This window comes from Tachypleus tridentatus, chromosome 2 (genome assembly GCF_004210375.1).
Source record: "Tachypleus tridentatus isolate NWPU-2018 chromosome 2, ASM421037v1, whole genome shotgun sequence".
NCBI classification, from domain to species: Eukaryota; Metazoa; Arthropoda; class Merostomata; order Xiphosura; family Limulidae; genus Tachypleus; species Tachypleus tridentatus.
Genome location: NC_134826.1, coordinates 67,567,288 through 67,592,348, shown reverse-complemented (window position 1 = coordinate 67,592,348; position 25,061 = coordinate 67,567,288). Strand labels below are relative to the sequence as shown.

General features: G+C 34.5%; 1 protein-coding gene across 1 annotated transcript in view; it reads right to left on the bottom strand.

Annotated features, from left to right (window-relative positions):
• Positions 1-1,970: 1,970 nt before the first annotated feature.
• LOC143244096 (potassium voltage-gated channel protein Shal-like) overlaps positions 1,971-25,061 on the bottom strand; it is a 33,395-nt gene continuing 10,304 nt past the window's right edge. Inside the window, exons 2-5 of the mRNA XM_076488164.1 lie at positions 23,402-23,564; positions 14,664-14,846; positions 13,210-13,362; positions 1,971-10,183 (exon numbers count right to left, since the gene is read on the bottom strand). Of these exons, the coding sequence (XP_076344279.1) occupies positions 9,878-10,183; positions 13,210-13,362; positions 14,664-14,846; positions 23,402-23,564 (805 nt within the window). The 3' untranslated portion in view covers positions 1,971-9,877. The remainder of the gene's footprint in view (positions 10,184-13,209; positions 13,363-14,663; positions 14,847-23,401; positions 23,565-25,061) is intronic.

Below are 25,061 nucleotides of genomic sequence, written 5' to 3'. Positions count from 1 at the left end.
AGTGATAAATTGTTCCCCCAGGGCTTGAAAGGGGTGAAAAGAAAATTTCTAGTGAGAAAAAAAATTTTTGATAATAAATAAAAGATATAGCCCAAATGGTCACTTACGATAATCATGTTTGTGTTTGAAATAATAAATAATATTTGTATCTCCGACGTCTACCAATAGTTTGAGTGCGGTGCTTCTCCATTCTGGGTACGTGGGGTAATCCATAGTTACGTCATCAGTGCTTGTCAACCAATCAGCGCTCGTGTAGATGGGTATTTCTCGTTTTCTAAGCGGCATAAAACACCAATGCGATCGTTCACAAGATGGAAAAAAGAGGCCTCGTTCACAGCCACTACTGCAGACCAAACCTATCTGTGCCAGCCATGGAACACTGAATTTAAAGTAAGTTGTTCCCCTACTAAAAGTCCAGTCAATCTTTATTCTGTATTCCTCAGGGGCGTCGACCCATCAATTCAACCAGAAGAAATTAGACAAACCATAGAACCCCAAATACAAGCCAAGGTATATGCAGTTCATCGAATTTATTCTAAGAACAGTAATCATCCCATACACTTCATGAAGATAGTGACAACGTCGAAGTACAGTGCTGACTGTATTTTACGAGACGGCTGTTATTATCATATATTTCATTTTAGAGCCGAACGCCCACATCGACGACCACTCAATACTGGTTCAAACAAAGCACCCAGATATCGCAAACAACCAACGGAAATCTTCCAACATGAAACTACCAAAATACCGCCGAGTCCAGACCGTATTAGAAGAAACATGAAGACGGATTCAGACAACCCGACTCAGAAGACGACAATTGCCATTGTTAGCAACACGCCAAGTTCCAGTAGTTCAAGAAAGAAAAAGGACAGTTCATGCCAGATTTCAATCCCAGTTCCACAGAATTCAATAACCAGCCAGACTCAAACCATTACGAAGATAACCATCGACGCGACAGCACAAACTGAAAAACAATCTACCTCCACGCAGAAAACTCAAACCAAAATCTCGAGAAGAAACAAAGTATCACAGACCAGCGAAGAACAACTCACCGAAGAACAGCCAGTAGTTCCGCCACCAAGACCACGTTTCTCACATGCACCAATGGGCTTCAAGTGTGGAAACAAGTTCATGATGAAATTACCACCCGATCTGCAAGACTGCAGCTAACAGTTTCCACGTATACCACCAACATAGTTCATCAGTTTGTTTTTTTGTTTTTTTTCCTCTGTTTGTTCTGTTTTTCTTTCTTCCCAGCTACTTCCGGGCACGGTCTGGGTAGATTATTCGGCGCCCAAGCCTTGAAAGTGGGTTTTCTCGGGGTACTCCCGTTTTCCCCCACAGCAAAATCTCTGGCATCGGACCTGTAGGTCCCAGCCTCATTCTGAAAAGGGCCATTTACCCAGTCACAGGGTATCTAATCAATCACAGTAAATTTTAAAAATCAATTCGCCAGCCGCCAGTGTACTCCGTCCTCGAGCCAAGGTCTGGCTCACTTCACTTTCGCTGCTTTCGTCCAGTTCTCCCGTTCTTCCTCTCACTCACAAATACACCACTCCATTTTTTGAAATGTTAAAAATAAAGTAAAAATTCCACGGATATTTTAAAACATTTCTCATGTAAGGGGACGAAGAGGAACTGGGGTTCCTGAACACCCCAGTTGGAGAGAGAACTCTTCTGATTTCTCTCTCTCTAAACTAAACCCCTGCCACGTTAGTTTGCGTTTTGCGTTTGCCTCGTTCACCAGATTGTCTTGTTTCTGGCAAATCTAAAAGGACTAAAACCGTGAAAGAGCTTTGTCTACAATCATTACGCTCAGTCATTTGAAATAGTTGGCATCTCTGTTATTGTAGTCCAGACATTAATGGTTATGTCTACAATATTAACGTTACTACCTTATTGTAGTCCAGACATTAATGGTTATGTCTACAATATTAATGTTACTACCTAATTGTAGTCCAGACATTAATGGTTATGTCTACAATATTAATGTTACTACCTTATTGTAGTCCAGACATTAATGGTCATATCTACAATATTAACGTTACCACCGTATCGTACTTTGTATTTAGAAACTTGCGGTTCACGATTTATTTTTCCTTAATTAGTTTCCGTGCTTCTAACTTCGTTTTTCAGTGAGCTCGAGTGTTACTGCTTTTAACGTGTTTCGTCAAATTTTTGGTAGTTCTTAGGGAACTTCATAAAGAAAGAAATGAAAACTATGTTCTAAATTTAGGTAAGATAAACGACTTTATCTCGCGCCATGCATGTACTATTATGAAAAATCGTTTTCTTCTCTCCATGAATACATCGACCAATTTTAAGTTTTCTATTCCACTTCCACTAAGCACAGGTCATTATTAATAAACAAAAATTTAATTCGTTTTCATTTCATGGAACTCGGAGAACACTAATATAACCATGGTTACTGCATCAAAAAACGAAAAGCATAGCAATCACAGTCACTTAGAGAAATTGCACAGGGAGAATTGTGTTTAAAGTAAGAAAACAGCCTCGCCACCTTGTGTACGAGTTTGTGATTGTCAGAAATAATGATTTATTATCAACAGCTTGTCAAAAATACAAGAGAAAATGAAACGGAAAAATCGAGAAGTACAAGTATCTCATTAAAATCAGCTTTAAACGAAAACTTTTACTAATATTATGTCTTAAGATATAATCTAGAGATCCTGAACACAAGTAAAATCACAGTTTTTACTGAAAAACTTTAACAAAGTAACGAAACGAGCAGCGTTTCGAAACTTTCTCAAGCGCTGTAAAATAGAAATTTCAGAGTAAGTTCTGTCTGTATACTTTTTTCTTGTTTTGATCTGGTGTATATTCATTAGAGATGTTTTTGAATTGATTTAGAAAGTAATATATACGACTAAAATAATAAGTTGTATAATTTCCCCATTTCCTTACTAAGCGATCAATGTTTCGACTTTGAATCTCAATTACATCCTCTTATGAGTAGTTCTTAACCAACTCTGAGATACAACCTAATAACAAGAGCTATATCACGGATTAAGTTGTATTAACCAACACTGAGATTCAGCCAGACAAGAAGGGATATTTCAGTTTCATAACCGAATTCTTCCTATCCTCAGAAATTTTCTCGACAAACTGAAATTATAACAATCATATTACATAATACCGAGAAAAATTACAAGTTATTTCCTTTCTCTCTTACATGAAATAATAAAACTGAAAAGCCGTGAAAAATTCATATGTTGTCGAGAACAGCCTTAGCGTATAAGTACAGTATGTTAAATCTATATACTTTTCACGATAACATAGCCCTTACGTTGTTCGTGACTAATGTGTAGAGAGAGGAATGGTTTGAAACAATCGTTCGAATTATTTGTTATTACTAATGATGACATAAACATCCACAGAGACTTGGGGGACTTACCATTGTTACTCGCTTTATTTTGAAAGCATACTCACCAGAACATATGCATATTAGGAAAATATTTCTTAAGGTAATTGGTGTTATTAAACAATAAGCTGTTTCTAAGATTACACTGCAAAACATAAACACAGAAAGAGTATACAATATATTTTGAAACGGAGATTTAACATGTATATTTCAAAAGAGAACAGTTAGAGTTAATAAATAACTGCAATAACAATAAGCCTTTAACTACGTCCGTCTTGAAAGGACAAATGTTAAAAATCACGTTAATTTCCCTTCGATGAAACCTGAATGGTTTTAAATAGATTTCAGGTTTATATTAAGTTATATCAAATATCCACGTTTAAAAATTAATTAACCAGATAATAATCAACATTAATACGTCTTAAAGTTATTGATGAAAATAATTTTTAAAAAAATCATTCAATATTCAGCTGCACTATATATTATATACAAAGTTTATACACCCCACAATGTTGCAAGAAATATTTTCATACTTTAATACATTATTATGACTTTTTCTTCGTATCGCAAAATATAGAATACACATTATCTCACACTGTTTTGATCCCGCTAGGTATATTTTTTAGCACACTCTTTTACAAGATCGAGTTCCTCCGCACAAATAGAGCTAGTTGAGAAGTTATCAATTTATCACTACACCCTTTCATGTAGGAGTTATTAAAACAGTCTTGTTTATGCATACTTTAAAAGAAGATATATTTGTTAGTTATCCTATTCGAAAAATGGATACTCGGGTGTGGATGTGATAAGGTTATGTGATTAATTATGTCAGGCACTTTCAGGTGACACAAGAAGATTCAAAATTTAAGACAAGTAAGACATTAGTGAATTGTGCAAAATACGGAATTTATAAAAATTGCATAAATTTTCAAATCACATCTAATTAGAGCGAGCTTATAATACAATAAGAATATATGTGTATATATAATATATATAGTTTCAAAATTATTATATTTAGATGTAAAGATCTAGTTATCAATTGATAAAAATGCAAAGATTTGTATTTTTATACATAAATACACATTAAAGACATCCAAATCTGTACAGCATCCCTAACGGATCTTCATTTTGGTTAGAATAAATTGGAACAACGTTAACGAACTCACGCAGTGGAAGATCGGATATTAGAAGGTTCATAACTCTATAAAAAACAAAGTACATAATTGTCCTAAAAAGAGAGCAATGAGCATGTACATTAGCAACCAACAGATAAATATTCTGTACAAATAAGCTCACTAGATATTCTGAAACTTTAATATAGTGATTGGTATGTAGACAATCAGCCAACGGGGAAATAGTTTGTACAAATAAGCTCTCCGAATATCGTTAAAGGATAGTGATAGATACGTAGATAACCAACCAAGAGAAAAACAGTTTGTATTTATACTTGTCACGTACTATAACAGATTCATTTCCATGGTACTCATACACATATTGATTTAAACTTGAATTAATCACAAATTTGTTTAATAATCACTAGAAAGCTGAATTTGTATGTTAGGCCTGGTTCAAGGATCACTAGAAGCTTAGGCTAACATGTTAAGGCCTGGTTCGAGAACCGCCAGAAACCTAGGCTTACATGTTAAGACTGATTTAAGTCCTGCTAAACTCCTAAGCTTACATGCTTGACCTGATTCAAATACTGCTAGAAATCTGGGCTAATATGCTAGGCATGCTGCAGAAATGTAGACTTAACATATCATGTCATCACTAACCTGTTAAGTTGTTAAAATTAGTCGAAACCGTTTAGCAAATCGCCGAGGATCAAGAGTTAGCCTATACATCAACTTTTGTTTCTTGTTTCATTGATTAACAAGAAGCGAACATCCTTATCTGAACTAAGAAGATTTTTAAGTATTTGTTTTAAAAGTATCTAAGAACTAAGAACTGGTATCTCGTAGTCTTTAACTTCATACGTTTTTGCAACGTTATTTAATGCATAGATTGCATATATTGTGCTGGTATGTTAGAAGTTAATATAAAACTGACAAAATTATAGCTTTGCTTTTGTTTGTTTAGAATTAAGCACAAAGCTACACGATGGAATTTCTTTACTCTGCCCACCACGGGTACCGAAACCCGGTTTCTAGCGGTGTGAGTGCGGAGATATACTGCATTGCCATTAGGGGAAAACTGTAGCTGAAAGAATATTTTGTCTCATTATTTGAATACATTACTCATGGCTTACATCTCATGATCTTAAAATTAATCTATTTGCAAACTATTTGTACCACTAAATACATGAAAAGTGATATTGGCATATTATTTTTAATATCTCATCAATGATCATGCTTGACCTTTCAGTCATGAGGGCGTTAAGATGAAACAGTTAATTCCACTTTTCGTTGATAAAGAGTAGCCTAAGAGTTGGCAGTAGGTAGTGTTGAGTGGTTGTCTTTTCTCTTATCTATCACCTCTAAATTAAGGGCAGCTAGGGGAAACAGTCTTTGAGTAGCTTTTAGTAAATAAACAAACAAAAATTTATTCATATGTATACATATTGGAAAACTAGAAATTTGAATAAGTTTACGTGATGTTTGCATCACGTTATCTAAGAATTAGGCCTTTTTGAAAACATTTCGCAGAGCCAATTACCAGGTTCTTCTTAACTAAAATGTTCACTAAAGTTACTGAAAGTCCCTCATTATCTGATAACTTATATTATTTATTCTCTTCGTACTTGTTTGTTTGTTTGGGAATTTCGCACAAAGCTACTCGAGGGCTATCTGTGCTAGCCGTCCCTAATTTAGCAGTGTAAGACTAGAGGGAAGTCAGCTAGTCATCACCACCCACCGCCAACTCTTGGGCTACTCTTTTACCAACGAATAGTGGGATTGACCGTCACATTATACGCCCCCACGGCTGGGAGGGCGAGCATGTTTAGCGCGACGCGGGCGCGAACCCGCGACCCTCGGATTACGAGTCGCACACCTTACGCGTGTGAAATAAGGACGTGCACTTAACTTCCCTGCTTTCGGAGAAATTTGCAGTCTGTGATAGTCGTAACATGTGGGAAACGAGTGATTTTGCTACCACACTGTCTATAAACACTTCTCACCACACCTCTTCCGATGCCGTGTACGAACTAATATCAACCTATTCGCTTTCCTTTCCGATGCTAAACAAGTTTTCTGGATTTATTACGATCTTTAAGTATCTACAAAAAGTCATATTACATTGGCTTTCGGTTCCATATGTAATGGAAAGTTAAGGAATTTAAAAGGCTTAAAATAGCATATTTGCATTTCATACGTGTTAAAGTACAAACTGAAGTCCTTCTGACAATTTTTGTGGTCAATTACTGCTCTGCGCGTATTACAGCTATGTATTTTTTTCATACTTTTTAGTACATATCAGAGGCGTAGATCCTGGGGGGGGTGGAGGGTATATATCCCCTTTCAAATTAGGTGTGGGGTATGGTGCATACAATCATTCCCCCCTACAGTTTGGTCTGTTGAATTGTTTTATTGCATCACAAGCCTACAAATTGTGTGTTTGTTCTTGTGATCCTCGTGTTTTTACCAATCGAATTACATAATTAGGCCTAGATGTAGGCTTTTTCAGTAGCCGAAAGGTACATCTTTAATATAGACGTGCTTCTAAGCTTTTCCATCTAAGTTATAGTTCGTAACTTCGTAAGTATCAGTCAGTAGGACTAAGTATACATCCAAGTATCGTGGCAACAAAATGACTCTGTGACTGCATGCTTACAGCTTTCAGGTTCAAAGATTACCAATTTGCAAATTGAACAGTCCACATAAGTGGTTGCAAAAATCATACTCCCCCATCGGGTGTAAAAAATTTACGCCCCTGGTACATATTATAGGGATTTAGACATTTTGGTAAGAAGGTTAGAAAGAGAAAAAAGAATCTTTATACGCGTCAGATAATAACAAAACTTTATATATCAGTTATCGTTTCGCCATTGAGGTTTCATCGGGGTTTGTAGTACAACCGAGAGATACCGCCAAAAACTGTCCTATGGTGGATACTAGGTGCAAAGTTAATCCTTGTTTACTGTAAGATGTGCTATTACATACCTTTTCAAGTCTGTTTGTATAATTTATAACTATACATTAATGCGGGAGTATTGATATTTAAAGCATTTCAGACATAAAACTAATAAATAAAAGCTTAATATTATATTATCAAATATTATTTATCTCAATATATACACAGAATAAATCACTATCTTTATTATGTGTTTGCCTACTGTGCTCACCAGACGATGATTTAATGGCGCTGTAACTAGTTCGTGCTGGGCCTGATATCTCATAATGTCGAACATCATCTGGTATTTTGTGGTAAGTGCTGGACCTGTTATTTTACAATGCTTAATATTATGACTTTTTACGGTTCATGCCTGATCTCTCATAATGCTTAACTTTATCTGTTGTTTTACGGTAAGTGCTAGGCCTGATTCTCGCAATGCAAGCTTCTTTTACTTCAAATCACTACCTCTCTAAGAAACGAACCTAACAACTAAGCAGAATATTATTTTGGCTGGTTCTGTTCTAGAAAGTTAATCAAAGCTGACTTTTAGGTGCTACAAATCATAATTATCCGTTATCAAAAAAGGAAAAAATATTGTATTCTTAAGGACTAACGAAAAATGTAGATTTTATAACTGCAAAGACTTTAGCAAGGAAAAAGCAGTTATAATGTATTCAGGCAAAATTTGGCAATGAAATGGGTTTTTATATTCTTGAGGATTAAAAGAGAGTTTTAAAAATATTTTTTGAAATTTTAGTAAGAGAAAATCAGTTTTATGTAGTGAATGCTATCTGTTTGAATTTAGATATATATATATATATATACACATTGATTTTACGAACAATAATCAAATTGTTTTGACTGTAAATTTATGATTCCTAGAGCATTACAAAAATCACAGATTTCTATTCCATCTGACTTGTATTAACACTGTTTTGTAGTAATGACAAATCAGTATAACTGCATAGAGTAATTATAAACAAAATATACCACCCAGTGATATATTTTTTATATATTTGTGATATTAAACCCATAATGGAATGGCTAAAATGGCTGATATTTGTCAATTTCTCAAGACCAGTATTTACAAGTTTAGGGTTCAACACCAAGGTTTGCATATTTATTACCAGAGATATAAAAAACTACTTAAACTATTCCATATTTCATTCAAAAAGCGGAAAATTCTGGATTCTGATTTTTTACTCAGATGTAAATCTTGAGTAAAACAATAATTGTTAAGTGCATTTAAAAACAGCACTGTTGTCAGGTGAGGTTCAGCTTCTGTCTACTAAACTCTTTCTTTAATGAACAAACAACTTGCCATATGTTTATAGTCGAACAATAGATCATAAACCACGTTTAGTCCCAAATGGTTTGAACAGTAAAACATATGCTGTAGCTGTGTATGTCTCCGTTAAAAATTGAAGCTGAAAATAAAACATGCATAAGAACGTAAGTTCTTTCTACATCTCACGTATAACGTAACACGGAGAAGAAAGGATATGTGGAAAGGTTGGTATCTCCTGCTACACTTCCGTTATAACATGGTACACAGAAGTTAGGATACATACCAAGATGAGCAACTCTGGATACATCCCTAGTATACATGGGCATGGTACAAATAAGAAAGGATATGTACAAAGGTAGGCGGCTCTGGATACATCACTGGTATGGCATGGTACAGAGAAGAAAGGATATGTACAAAGGTAGGCGGCTCTGGATACATCATTGGTATGGCATGGCACAGAGAAGAAAGGATATATACAAAGGTAGGCAGTTCCATCCCTGGTATGGCATGGCACAGAGAAGAAAGGATATATACAGAGGTAGGCAGTTCTGGATACATCCCTGGTATGGCATGGCACAGAGAAGAAAGGATATATACAAAGGTAGGCGGCTCTGGATACATCACTGGTATGGTATGGTACATAGAAGAAAGAATATATACAAAGATAGGCAGTTCTGGATACATCCCCAATATAGCATGGTGCAGGGAAGAAATAATATGTACAAAGATAGGCAGCTGTGGGTATATCACGGGTATAGCATGGTAACAGAAGAAAGGATATGTGAGAAGTTTGGCATATCTTCCCAGATAACATGGTATGGAGAAGAAAGGATATGTATCAAGGTAGGCAGCTGCAGGTAGATCTGTTTTAGATTGTATAAACACAATACTCCAGTGGGCCACAATGATCTTATCTTGACTTTGACGTTAGTGGACCATTAGTGATGTCTATCTACAAGGACCACATCTTCACTTTGATGTTAGTGGACCACTACTGATGTTTCCCCATTAGTATCGTATCTCCACTTTGAAGTTAGTGGACCACTACTGATGTCTCTCCATTAAGATCACATCTTTACTTTGAAGTTAATGGATCACTACTGATGTCACTTTGAAGTTATTGATGGTCTTCTCCATCAACTTATTATATTACATTAAAGTGTTGATATACGAACCACGCTTGTGTTCCCAGGAGACGGAGTTGCTGTGCTTGTCGTCTCAGTAGATAAAATTGCTTCTGTCTCGGAATTAGGACTTGGCTGAGACATAGTAACAATAGTTCTCATCCCAACACCACGTTCAGCTAGTGTCTTGATACTAGTAACTACAGGCATTGGGTTGTTTAAACTATACCTCGACAGGGTCAAACTGCGACGATGTAGATCACCAGAAGCAGGTGTCGTGCTTGGCATGACTTGTACTTGAATATCATCTTGTATTGTTTTTCCACTAGAATGTTCCTACAGAAAGGAATCAAAGTATATAACCCGCTTTGGCTATAAATATAGTGACAAAACAAATAACTTTAACAAAGAATGGTTAGAAATATTGGGTCTGCATTGATATTACTTCACGATAATGGCTGGTAGCCTAAGTTGTTGTTAATAACTGATAATGGTTGGTGGTCTGTATTCTTGAAACACAGTGATGGCCGGTGACGTATGTTAATCTTATTTTGTGTAATATATTAATTATTATTCAGTTCTATTTTATTATGTAAATTATTTTTGATATTTTTGGCAACAACTACATATGTTAAACTTTTACTTTCACATTACTTATGACTTTTGTTATTAATATTTTCGTCTATTATCATTAAATTCTGATCGACAAGATAGCTGTTTGATATAATCTAATTAAATAGTTAAGTAACTAGGACATGTGGAACTAAGAATCTGTTTTTCCAGTATCTGGGGTAGCCATTCTTAATTTTGAGCTGATACACTAGGTGGAAGACATGTAGTCAGTGGCACCAACCCTCATAATTCTTGGGATTCATTATCTACCTGAATAGTGAACCTTTCCATAAACCATATAATGAACCTATGGCCTCAAAGTGTGGAACGTAATTTTTATTTTGGCGTTCACGGGACTTGAACATTGGCATACACGTCTCTAATCTGGCATACTAACCACTAAGTCACACTCGACTCGCAACTGAAAAAAATAAAAAGAATCACGAACAATTTAAGTAACAAGTTGAAGAACAGAAATATTATTAGAAATACAGGTAAAGACCAGGGAATTTTAGGGAAAGTTTTGTAACTGATAATAGGAGTAATAAATTGTTGTCAATCAAAGAAAGTATAAATAAATAAATAACCAGAAGAGTAGGAGTAGGAGCTCGGGGTACAGAAATGTTTTTGGACAAAATATAGTGATTTGTATTTGTTATAGATGTTATAAACTGATTATATCAGACAGCACCTAGAGATGTCGCTTTATGACATATGTTATACCTTAGATATATTAGATAGCACCTAGAGATGTCTTTTTTAACATATCCAATAAATAACTGATGTCAGATAGCACCTAGAGATGCGCCTTTATGACAACACCTAGCGTGTGGTAGTAACTAATCCTAACAAATGTAGTTTCTCGACACTAATAGATATGGTAGTTACTCATCCGTCATGACGAGAAAACCCACTTGTAGAGAAAAATATATATGTAAAAACGGCTGGTATGGGTTGAGAATTTTTTTTTTATCTAAAGGAACGAACAACATAAAAAAAATTCTCAACTCATACCAGCCGTTTTTACATATATATGGTAGTTACTCAGCACTAACAGATATGCTAGTTCCTCTGCTCTAACAGATATGGTAGTTTTTCGACACTAACAACAAATACAGTAATGTGGCTAGTGCTTTCAGCCTAACAACTGCACCACCTTATTAAGAAAAATTTGATCGCTGATTATAAACCGATCAAATCATTTCATTTCCATATTCAACCATGTTCATACAAGCTTATTAAGACTACAAATTTGAGATTTAAAAATCAGTAAAATCAATGATCTCTCGATCGGTCAAGGTTTAAAGTCAGGGGTTTGGACATGAAAAATCTAATATCAACATCTAATTGCATTTCACATTAAAATGGCGTGTAGATATCAAAATTTATTTTAACTTTGCTGCTAGATAAAGGTTTCAATGACCTTATTAACATTAAAAAAACATTACTACCGTGAGTTCTTTATTCAGATCTTTTTACGTGCATCACTCTTGCTGTGTAATTGTGAAACGTTGGAACATTTATAGTTCGCATATTTCAAAAATCAAGGTCACTCTAAGTGCTAGTGGTTAGTCATCACACTATTCTAAATGATGTAAAATCACGTGTAAATGTCCGACGGTTTGGTTTAATGATTCACTGGCCCGTACAGCTGTTTAAGGATAGTCACTACTCTTGTATATGTTTGACCAATGTGCCAGGCGTGATCTAGTAGTTGTTGTGCCGAAAGTGTCAGAGTTTTCGAGCCTGAAATACGTAACTTATTATGCTGCTTGCTTTATGCTGTGGGTACGTTATCAAAATGACGATTTCCGTATATGTTTAACTACGCGAGTAGTGGCTGATTTCCTTTCCTTTCGTCAAGAGATGGCTATGCTTGACCGTAGTCAGACAGTTTAGCTTAAGTGTTGCATAATATCAAAGTTGTGTACAGTTAGTCGTTTGTGGTTGATGGTTTATAAACGCACTTTGTTTTGAATTATATGTTTTCAAACCATTGAAATATTATATACCTTACCAGTACCTTTATTTACCTTAACAGGTACTTTTATGTATCATACCAGTACTTTTATATATTTTAACAAGTACCTTTATATACCTTACCAGGTACTTTTATATACCTTACCAGTACCTTTATTTACCTTAACAGGTACTTTTATGTATCATACCAGTACTTTTATATATTTTAACAAGTACCTTTATATACCTTACCAGGTACTTTTACATACCTTACCAGTACTTTTATTTACCTTAACAGGTACTTTTATGTATCATACCAGTACTTTTATATATTTTAACAAGTACCTTTATATACCTTACCAGGTACTTTTATATACCTTACCAGTACTACTTTTACCTTAACAGGTACTTTTATGTATCATACCAGTACTTTTATATATTTTAACAAGTACCTTTATATACCTTACCAGGTACTTTTATGTACCTTTCCAGTACTTTTATATACCTTATCAGTACCTTTATATACCTTACCAGGCACTTTTATGTACCTTACCTGGTAATTTAATATACCTTACCATTACTTTTATATACTTTACCAGGTACCTTTATATACTTTACCAGGTACTTTATTATACCTCAACAGTACTTTTGTATACCTTATCAGGTACTTTATTATACCTTACCAGGTACCTTTATATACTTTACCAGGTACTTTATTATACCTTACCAGTACTTTTATATACCTTACAATATAACGTTATATACCTTACTGGTACTTTTATACACCATACCTGGTACTTTTTCTTCCTACAACACCTCCCACAGCATGACCGTAGAATGTTCTCATGAGATGAGACAAAAGGCTTTGCAGAGAGAGAAGGTGTGGGCTCAAGTCTATTAGCTTGACCGTTGAAGGAGACTTCTATCTCCACGAATTCTCTGTCCTGTTCATTTTAGACATGAAAAACGATTTTAGTTCAAAATTGTAAATTTTGGAGTAAACTTTAAGATATTCAAAAAACGTTTAGTAGAGATTGTGGTTTTTAAAACTGGCTTATAACAAAGTTAATTCAAATCGTAGTGATATACTAAAATACATAAAGGACACAGGAACATATTTCTCACTCAATTAATGTCAGATTTATCATAACAAACATCTTGTACACCAACAAATTACTTGGAATGTATCAACACAAACTAAGTCAGTGCTTTGATTTTAAACAAAACAACATTCTAAAGAAACATGATAAAATTTTCACTAGATATGCCAGTAAGATACTGAGGTGTCTTACATTTATTTTAGTAAAGAAAAGTCTTACAAAATCACAAATATAGTTGAAAATGTCTGAGGGATACATTTTTTTTTCAAATACTTTTATAAATTATGATATTACTTACTATTTAAAATGATGGACCCAAATTTTATGTCTAGAAAATGTTAACGATAAAAATATAATTATTACCACAGTCACTAACTTGTAGAAACATAACAAATTCATCATATAAATATTTTCAGATGTCCAATTTTTATTATTAGTGGCTTTTCAAACTTCTGTCTTGTCAGCATTTTTACATTACTGAAATATATCAAGTTTACTTTAATGCAACACAATAGAGTATAAAAGATACCCGATAAACTTGATCCTCATCCTTGAAATTGTAGAATGACAACAGACAATACGTTAGAAAAATCAAACTACAATTTCAAAGAAGGAAACTGACAAAAGTAGAACAATGATATTTTAGTTTCCTAATTTTTATTAAAACAAGTGGGTGTAGTAATCTAGCATCTTCAATAAATATTTAAGTGAGTGTAGTCATCTAGCATCTTTAGTAAATATTTAAGTTAGTGTAGTCATCTAGCATCTTTAATAAATATTTGAGTGGATGTAGTCATCTAGAATCTTCAGTAAATATTTAAGATTGTGTAGTCATCTAGCATCTTAAATGAATATTTAAACTTCTTACTGCAATAATCAGTGTATTAACATAACATCTGTTGGCATTTTAATTCAGAGTAGTTTATTTGTTGGTGTTTTAATGCAGAGTAGTTATATCTGTTGGTGTTTTAACACTGAATAGTTATATCTTTTGGTGCTTTATATTGGATTAAGTATATCTGCTGGTGATTTAACACAAAGTAGTTGTATCTGTTGATGTTTTAACATGGAGTAGTTATATATGTTGGTTTTATCACTAAGAATGAAGCGCTTTCACTGTTATAAGTGATATATAAAATATTTACCGTAGTTTTCTCCAAACATTCGAGAAGATGATGATGTTGAAGTTTAAAAATATCTTCAGTTCTATCTTCCATTTCTTCTGCAGAAGGAACAGCTTGAAGTTGAGCTTTTATAGCTTTCTTCTCTTTAATAAATGCAGCCCCACTTGTTGCTTTAGCTATGTTGATCTTTGCCAGTCTTGCTTTCTAAAAAACAAACAATTTCATCTATCATGTAGAAAATGTCTTTCTGTTGATACAATTGTATAAAGTTTTGTTAAGTCAGATAGTGATTTGAGTTTGTAAATACATGTATTTCTACGATGGTTATTAGTATAGAACTAATGTTGGGAAGAATATATGACGACTAACATATCACCATCCTGTTTTCCTGTGTTGATAAGGTCTTTCTCTTAATACGGGGTTGACTGAGATACAACTGATGCAATAGTAGTCAATATCCTACTTATATCACTATACAACTTGGAAATATTTGCTTATTGTGAAACACGTGTTAAAATATCCAGTTCACATGGTAATAGCTGTTTTCAGTAACTATAACACAAATACAAAGAATACCTAGGAACAGTAACTATAACACAAATACAAATAATACCTAGGAACAGTAACTATAATGCAAACAATACCTAGGAACAGTAACTATAACACAAATACTAACAATAGCTAGGAACAATAAATATAATACATATACAACTAACAGGTAGGAGCAGTAACTATAACACAAACATTAGCTAGGAACAGTAACTATTACATAAATACAAACAAAAGGTTGGAACAGTAACTTTAACACAAATGCAACCAATTGGCAGGAACAGTAACTATAACACAAACAATACCTAGGAACAATATATATAATACAAACAATAGCTAGGAACAGTAACTATACCACAAATACAAGCAATGCCTAGGAACAGTAACTATAACACAAACAATGTCTAGGAACAGTAACTATAACACAAACAATGTCTAGGAACAGTAACTATAACACAAACAATAGCTTGGAACGTAACTTTGACACCCAAACTGCAAATTCCTATTTATTTCAAACTGGATATTTATACATATGAAAGCTTAGTAAAAAAAAACCTGTACTCACTTTTACTTTTTGTTTCTTATTCTAACTTGGGAGAGCATAACTGTCTGCAGGCAGTGAAGGGTGATATAGATGTGGAACGTTGTGGGATTGAGCACCCACATCTCGCTTTCCTAGTTTCTAATTTTCTTATGTGAGACTAGCAAATTGGAGGTTAAGAATGGTAGAAGTGTATCCCCACCACAATATGGGTCCCATAGTTACTACAGAAAGTGTTCGTACCCCTGCATCGTGAGTAGTTTTTCCTCATAACTTGAAAAGTGTCACAATTAGGATAATGAAACTATAATATATAATAAATATTATACTAACACACATCTACATAAAATTATATGTAAATTGAACGACAAATAAACTGTTTATAAACAAATAACCAAACATAAGAGGGGCAGAAAGTGTTCGTGCGTCTACTTTAATGGTCAGTTGTGTAGCCTTTCAGGTGAATTACTTGGCGCAATCTCTCCTCATAGCCGTCCATGATCGTTTGACAGTACTCGACTGGTATTTTCTTCCATTCTTCTTTAAAGAAGCCCTCCAACTCTTGCAAGTTTTTCGGATGACACTGATGAACCCTGGTCTTCAATTCGTGCCAAACGTTTTCAATTGGATTGAGATCAGGTGACTGCGATGACCACTCCAGAACGCTTATATGGTTCCTCTGCAACCAGGATTGCACATATTTCGATGTGTGCTTAGTGTCATTGTCGTGCTGGAAGATCCAACGACGCCAAAGCCGGAAGTTCTGAGCATCATTCTTGATATAAGTGCCTAATGTATCAACGTATTCTTCTTTTTTCATGATTCTGTTGACGCGGTGAAGGCTGCTTACACCAGAAGAGCTGAAGGAACCCCATAACATGATCGAACCACCTCCGTGTTTAACTGTAGGGATGGTGTTCTTTGGAAGATTTCGTTCCCCCTTCCTACGGAAAATATAGCGCACATCATTGTGACCGAAAAGCTCGATTTTAGTCTCGTCTGGCCAAAGAATACTCTTCCAATAGGTAAAAGGTTTATCTACATGCTTTCTTGCATACCTCAATCGTGCTTCTAAATGAACAGGCTTTAAATATGGAGTTCTACGAGGACGGCATGCTTTGAACCCAGAAGAGCGTAACATGTTCGTAACTGTAGAGGTGCTTACTCCAACTCCCGTTTCCCTTACCAGTTTCTGTATGTCATTACGTGTTAAACGAGGGTTACTACTAACTTCTCTGAGAACCTTCCTTTTGGTTCTCTTTGGAATTTTGTTGGGGCGTCCGGAACGAGGGAGGTTAGCAGTTGATCCTGTAAGCTTAAACTTGGCAATTATGCTTTGAACAGTAGATTTCGCCACATTAAGATGTGTAGTAATACCGGAAAGAGACACACGAGACTTGTATTTTACAATAATTCGGTTTTTTTAAATCATTGGACAGTTGTTTCCTGTTTGCCATGATTACCAAGCGGATAATGACGGAGACGGCGCTAAATTGCGCATTTTTTGCTGGCTAAATTCCAATAATTATGAACCCAGTGTCTAGTTCTGGAATGGTATAATGTAGTTTATTCACCAAACTAAAAAAAATCTTTACGGGAATATCAGTTTTTTCACACGTTCTGAAATGTATGAACACTTTCTGCTCCTCCTATTTTTGGTTATTTGTTTATACACAGTTTATTTGTCGTTTAATTTACATAAAAATATATGTAGATGCGTGTTAGTATAATATTTATAATATAACTTACTTCTATTAGCCTACTCGTGATACTTTTTAAGTTATAAGCAAAAAACTACTCGGGGCGCAGTGGTACGAATACTTTCTGTCGTAACTGTACTTTGTCAGTCACCTCCGAAACCTAGGGTACATTTTATAATCCCACGTTGTAGCTTGTATCGTAGGATCCTTTTGTTAAAAATGTGCAGGTTATTTATATTTCATGTTAATGTGTTTTTGTTTATGGTTATAATATAATTATTCTGAGGTTGGAATGTGCTGTTTTTAATGAAGTACTTCCTCATTATTTTGTTTATTCATTTGACTTCACTTAGATATAATTATTTAATTTCACTAAACCATATATGTATATTTATACTACGTATGTCACATTATCTGAACACAACAAATCGAATATATTAACTAGACACAACAGATAGAGTACATTAACTACACACTACAGACAAACCACAGTAACCAGACACTAGAGACAAAACACATCATCTGGACAGAAAAAAAACATATCACCTAGATATTATAAACAAAACATATCACCTGGATATTTCAACATTACTAAACAAATATTGAAATACATAACGTAAGTAGTATAGTGACAAAACCATCTCAGCATTACTAAAAATAAAGAAATATATAACGTTGGGAACATTGTAACAAAACCAACTCAGCATTATTAAACAAATAATGAAATACATAACGTAAGTGGTATAGTGACAAAACCATCTCAGCATTACTAAAAAAATAAAGAAATATATAACGAAGGGAATATAGTAACAAAACCAACTCAGCAGGCCCGGCATGGCCAAGAGTGTTAAGGCGTGCGACTCGTAATTTGAGGGTCGCGGGTTCGTATCCCCGTTGCGCCAAACATGCTCGCCCTTTCAGCCGTGGGGGGCGTTATAATGTTACGGTTAATCCCACTATTCGTTGGTAAAAGAGTAGCCCAAGAGTTGGCGGTGGGTGGTGATGACTAGCTGCCTTCCCTCTACTCTTACACTACTAAATTAGAGACGTCTAGCACAGATAGCCCTCGAGTAGCTTTGTGCGAAATTCAAAAACAAACAAACTCAGCATTATTAAACAAATAATGAAATACATAACGTAAGTAGTATAGTGACAAAACCAACTTAGCATTATTAAACGAATAACGAAATATATAACATGAGTAACGTGGCTATAACACTAACTCAACTGAGGCAGGTCTGAGTTCACATTGTTAATATAATACAACTTAAATGCAAGAAAATCCCTTTTTTAAAGTTACAGTATACAGAAGCGGCATCTGGTTGTTTATGTTAACAGGTCAGTTTGCGAATGTAGTTCGACATTTTTTTGTTCAGGTAAAAACGTGTAAAATAAAAAAGAGATCATGTGGTTATTCACCTCTTTTGTATGAAAGTGATGTACTAAACTCATTCATTAAACAGAACTAGTTTATTTTGGTGCTTGTTAAGAAAACATTTTTACAGGGAGTCACAGAGTTTATATTTAGAATCAAGTGAAACCTGGTACGTCTGATTTTAATAATTTCTCAACTGTAAAAAATTAACACGTTAAAGACACATCCTAACAAATGACACAAAATATATATTCCAAACTACAACAGCTGTAGGAAGACAGGGCTACAAGTGACGGATTTAACGTAATAAAACACGTTCTATGCTACAATAAGTGTACCGAAATAATGTGATAAAACACGTGCTATGCAGCAAGTGTAGGGAGTTAACGTAATAAAAGACATTTTATGCTACAACAAGTGTGTGGAGATAACATAATAAAACACGTTTCATGTTCCAACAATTGTATAGTAGCGTAATGAAACACGCTCTATGCTACAACAAGTTTATGGTGTTAACGTAATAAAACATGTTCCATGTTACAACAAGTGACGGAGTTAACGTAATAAAACACGTTGTATGCTACAACAAATGAATGGAGTTAACGTAATAAATCATGTTCCATGCTGCAACAAGTGCATAGAGTTAACGAAATAAAGCATGCTTCATGTTACAACAAGTGTATAGAGTTAACCTAATAACGCATTCTATGATACAACAAGTGTATGGAATTAACGTAATAAAACACGTTCTATGTTATAACAAGTGTATGGAGTTAACATAATAAAACACATTTCATGTTACAACAAATGTATAGAGATAACGTAATAACATGTTCTGTGCTACAACAAGTGTATAAAGTTAAGGTAATATAGCATATTCCATGTTACAAAAAGTATACGGAGTTAACGTAATTAAATACGTACCATGCAAATAGCGTAGGAAGTTAATGTAATAGAACACGTTCTATGCTACAACAAGTGTATGGAGTTAACGTAATAAAACGTACAATGCTTCGACAAGTGTATGGAGTTAACGTAGTAAAACACATTCTATGCTGCAACAATGGTACGGAGCTAACGTAATAAAACACGTTCAATGCCACAACAAGTGTACGGAGTTAATGTAATAAGGCACGTGGTACACTGCAAGTGTACAGAGTAATAAAACACGTTCTATGCTACACCAAGTGGATAGAGTTAACATAATAAAACATGTTCTGTGCTACAACAAGTACAGTGTATATGGAGTTTACGTTATCATATGTTTCTTGTTAAGACAAGTTTATAGAGTTAACTTAATAAAACACGTTCTATGCTACGACAAATGTACGGAGATAACGCAATAAAACACGTTCTGTCCTAAAACAAGTGTATGGAGATAACGTAATAAAAATCGTTCTAGACTACAACAAGTGTGTAGAGTTAACGTTACAAAGCACATTCAATGCTACAACAAGTATACGGAGTTAATGTAATAAAGCACGTGCTACACTGCAAGTGTACGAAGTGAACTGAACGTAATAAAACACGTTCCATGCTAGAACAAGTATACGGAGTTAACTTAATAAAATATATTCTATGCTACGACAAGTGTATAGAGTTAACGTAATAAAACACGTGCTATGCTACAAGAAGTGTAAGGAGAAACGTAATAAAACACGTGCTATGGTACAAGTGTATGGAGTTAAGGTAACAAAACACATTCTATGCTACAACAAGTGTGTGGAGTTAACGTAATAAAACATGTTCCATGTTACAAGAAGTGTAAAGAGTTAACTTAATAAAACACATTTTATGCTACAACAAGTGGAATTAGTCATCGTAACATATCATTGATTAAGTTCTCTGAGAGGTGTACACAGTGAGAACTTTCTGAAGGTTAGCAAATTGTTTATGTAATTAATGTACTGATTTTATGGAGAGAGGCTACTGTTTCGTACACTGCTGGCTAAAATCTTAAAGCCAATGAAGGCTGACTGGAATGTTATTCCAAGTGGTGAAGATGGCTTCACAAAAATCATGCACTGTTTGGAATTGACGTCCATTTCTATAGACTTCCCTTGCCATCCACCCCAAACATTTTCAATGGGGTTCAGTTCGGGCGAACACGCTGGATGATACAAAAGAATCACGTAATTCACCATGAAAAAGTCCTTTGTTCTAAGGGCATTGTGGATTGCAGCGTTGTTCTGATGAAAGATCCAGTCATTTCCACACAAGCGAGGGCATTCAGTCTCTCCAACATTCCAATGTAGCCAGCCGCTGTTTGACGCCCCTGTATAACCTGAAGCTCCATTGTTCCATGGAAGGAGAAAGCACCCCAGATCATGATGGAACCTTCTCCACTGTGTCGTGTAAAAAATGTCTCCGGTGGGATATACCTATCGTGCCAGTAACGTTGGAAGCCATCTGGACCATCCAGGTTAAATTTTTTCTCATCAGAGAACAAAACTTTCTTCCACTTTTCTACGTCCCATGTTTGGTGCTTCTCAGCAAAGTTTAACTGAGCTATTTCGCGGTGTGGAAGTAGGCGTGGCCTTTGAAGACGTTTACGGTTTTTAAAGCTTTTCTCTCGTACATGCCGTCTTATTGTTCTTGAGCTGCATTTTCCGTCCGTAAGGGCCTTAATCTGGTTCGACGATCGACTGGTGTCTTGCTGGACAACCCGTCGAATCCTCCTGCTTAACGCCGGCGAAATTTTCTTGGACCGACCACTTGAAATTCTCGTTCCGTATCTCTCAGGGTCTTTTAAGAAATTTGCAACAGCAGTTTTACCCAATCTCACCAACGATGGCACGCTGAGAGAGACCTTGCTTTTGCAGCTTGACAATTCTGCCACGTTTCAACTCCGTTAACCTTTTAGCCTTTGACATGTTTTTACCCAATGTAACACAGGAGGTGTCAGTGAGAGATGGTAACAATGCTAGTGCTTGAACATAAATGACTAAATTTCGTTACGTGTTTACCGATTAACGCTTCATTTTAGTATGGTCTTAAACTTTTGACTAGCTAGTATTTAGGCTAATTTCATAGTGTTCACATTTTCTCTATTAAATGCTAAAAACGTTTTTTTAATTTTCTCTTTTCTTATTTTCATCTTTCGAAGCTCTGCTTAAATAAGTGGTTGAGTCTAACAACGCAAAATGCATATTTTTTCTTTATGTCCGTTGGCCTTAAAATTTTAGCCAGCAGTGTATGTATAAATAATGTGTGAAAAAGAAATCTTTTAAATAATTGATGGGACTTAAAAACAAAATGCAGTAGCTGAATTAATGTTTTACAGTTATGACTATAAACACTGTTTGTCCTAAATATGCCAGTAATGTTGAATGTACACACTATGTATACCTTATGTAATGACAAGGAAACTGGAAAAATCTCATGGTAACCCTGGTGGCTACCCTACTGATTGACCTGTATTAAACTAACATTGGAGTTATTAAAAGGAAAATGTTTTGACACATCCTAAACCAGACCTAGTTGATTAAACATATTTGACAGGTCTATATTCAAAATTATAAGAAGTGTCAAGGGGCATACACATGCACACACTGCAACAAACATCTTTAAATAGTAGGATTTATAGTTCTGTTATTTCAATTCTTACAATATTTTTAGGAAGATTGGGAGAGTTTATACGTTTTTTTAATGACTCAGAGATTATAAAGGAAGTGATCAGTTAATGTTGGGATCTCTGTAGGATTAAGATTAAGGATGTCTAAACAGAAGTCATTTAAGTCTTTATAAAAATAATATTTGTTAAATGTAAATAATTATTAAATGGGGTATTTTGGATCTATATAGGATTTCAGTTTTTAAATATTGGATGATCATTTGAGAAAAATGAAAGAAAAATTAGTTTTTGTTTCCGACATAAAGTGTAACTGGTAACGAAGATGGATTTAAACAGCTATACTTTTAGACCAATCCATCGTCCTTGAAGGTCAGTGATGTTTTTCAGTACACTGGCTTTCCCAGGTCATTAACTTACAAATATATCAAAACCATTTTAAGAAATATAACTCATTTCTCAATACTGTTACTTCAGTACAAGAAAATAATTATTCATCTTTGACCTTCAACTATAAATTACCTTATATTGTTCTCCTCTGTACATTATCTTATATATTGTTCTCCTCTATACATTATCTTACATATTGTCCTCCAACTTTAAATTACCTTATATATTGCCACCAGCTATAAATCACCTTATATATTGTCCACTAACTATAAATTACCTTATATATTGTCCACCAACTATAAATCACCTTATATATTGTCCACTAACTATAAATTACCTTATATATTGTCCACCAACTATAAATCATTTTATATATTGTCCACCAACTATAAATCACCTTATAGATTGTCCACCAACTATAAATTACCTTATATATTGTCCACCAACTATACATTACCTTATATGTTGTCCACCAACTATACATTACCTTATATATTGTCCACCAACTATAAGTTACCTTATATATTATTCTCCACTATACATTATCTTATATATTGACCTCCAGTCATAAATAGCCTTAGATATCTTTCACATCAACTCCTTATTAAGATAGAAACAAAAAGTCAGTAAAACCTTTTGAGCTTTTCGTTTGTCTGCCCTCTGGTTTTGGTGGTAGATTCGAGAAAAGTTTGAAACTATAACAGGAACTGGTAGAGCGATGACAAGCACGCCACTCAGTGAGCAGACCCCACCTACAACCTTACCCATAACTGTGGCTGGAACCATGTCACCATATCTGTGTTAATAAAAACAAAATGCATCACTAATAGTGGCTAGAGTTATGTCACTATACCTGTGTTAATAAAAAAACAGATCACTAGTAGTAACTAAAAACCATATCACTATACCTGTGTTAATAAAAACAAAACACATCACTAGTAGTAGCTGGAACCATGTCACCATATATGTGTTAATAAAAACAAAACACATCACTAGTGGTGGCTGGAACCGTGTAACCATACCTATATTAATAAAAAAACAGATCACTAGTAGTAACTAAAAACCATATCACCATATCTGTGTTAATTAAAACAAAACACTATACTAGTGACTAGAACCACTTCACTATACCGGTGTTAATTAAAACAAAACACTTTACTAGTGACTAGAACCACTTCACTATACCTGTGTTAATTAAAACAAAACACTTTACTAGTGAAAGAACTACTTCACTATACCTGTGTTAATTAAAACAAAACACTTTACTAGTGAAAGAACCACTTCACTATACCTGTGTTAATTAAAACAAAACACTTTACTAGTGAAAGAACCACTTCACTATACCTGTGTTAATTAAAACAAAACACTTTACTAGTGAAAGAACTACTTCACTATACTTGTGTTAATTAAAACAAAACACTTTACTAGTGAACGAACTACTTCACTATACTTGTGTTAATTAAAACAAAACACTTTACTAGTTACTAGAACCACTTCACTATACCTGTGTTAATTAAAACAAAACACTTTACTAGTGAAAGAACCACTTCACTATACCTGTGTTAATTAAAACAAAACACTTTACTAGTGAAAAAACTACTTCACTATACTTGTGTTAATTAAAACAAAACACTTTACTAGTGAAAGAACTACTTCACTATACTTGTGTTAATTAAAACAAAACACTTTACTAGTTACTAGAACCACTTCACTATACTTGTGTTAATTAAACCAAAACACTTTACTAGTTACTAGAACCACTTTACTATACTTGTGTTAATTAAAACAAAACACTTTACTAGTTACTAGAACCACTTCACTATACTTGTGTTAATTAAAACAAAACACTTTACTAGTTACTAGAACCACTTCACTATACTTGTGTTAATTAAAACAAAACACTTTACTAGTGACTAGAACCACTTTACTACGACAGCAGTATTTTTGTATTGGTAACTTTCTTTGTTAAGTAGTTTTAAGTCACTAAAACAGGTTAGTTCCTATTTTAGTTTTGTCAGACTACAATTTAGTAATTTTGAGGCTTAGCCAATATTCACTCTTTTGATGTTATTGAAGTTTTCGTAGCTAGTTTTTCTTTCTTTCTTTATTTCCTTTTGGATAAACAGCCGCAGAAGTAAAGTCGCTACTGTCAGGGAAACCCCAGGATTTATCCTAACCCTTCTATAAAAGCACACTTATACTGCTGGGAATATGTTGTAACTTTCACACGTGATCCTTCTTATCCTGCTTGGTACAACGAGATGAAGGATTGCCCTGGCCAAGGCAGCTAAAC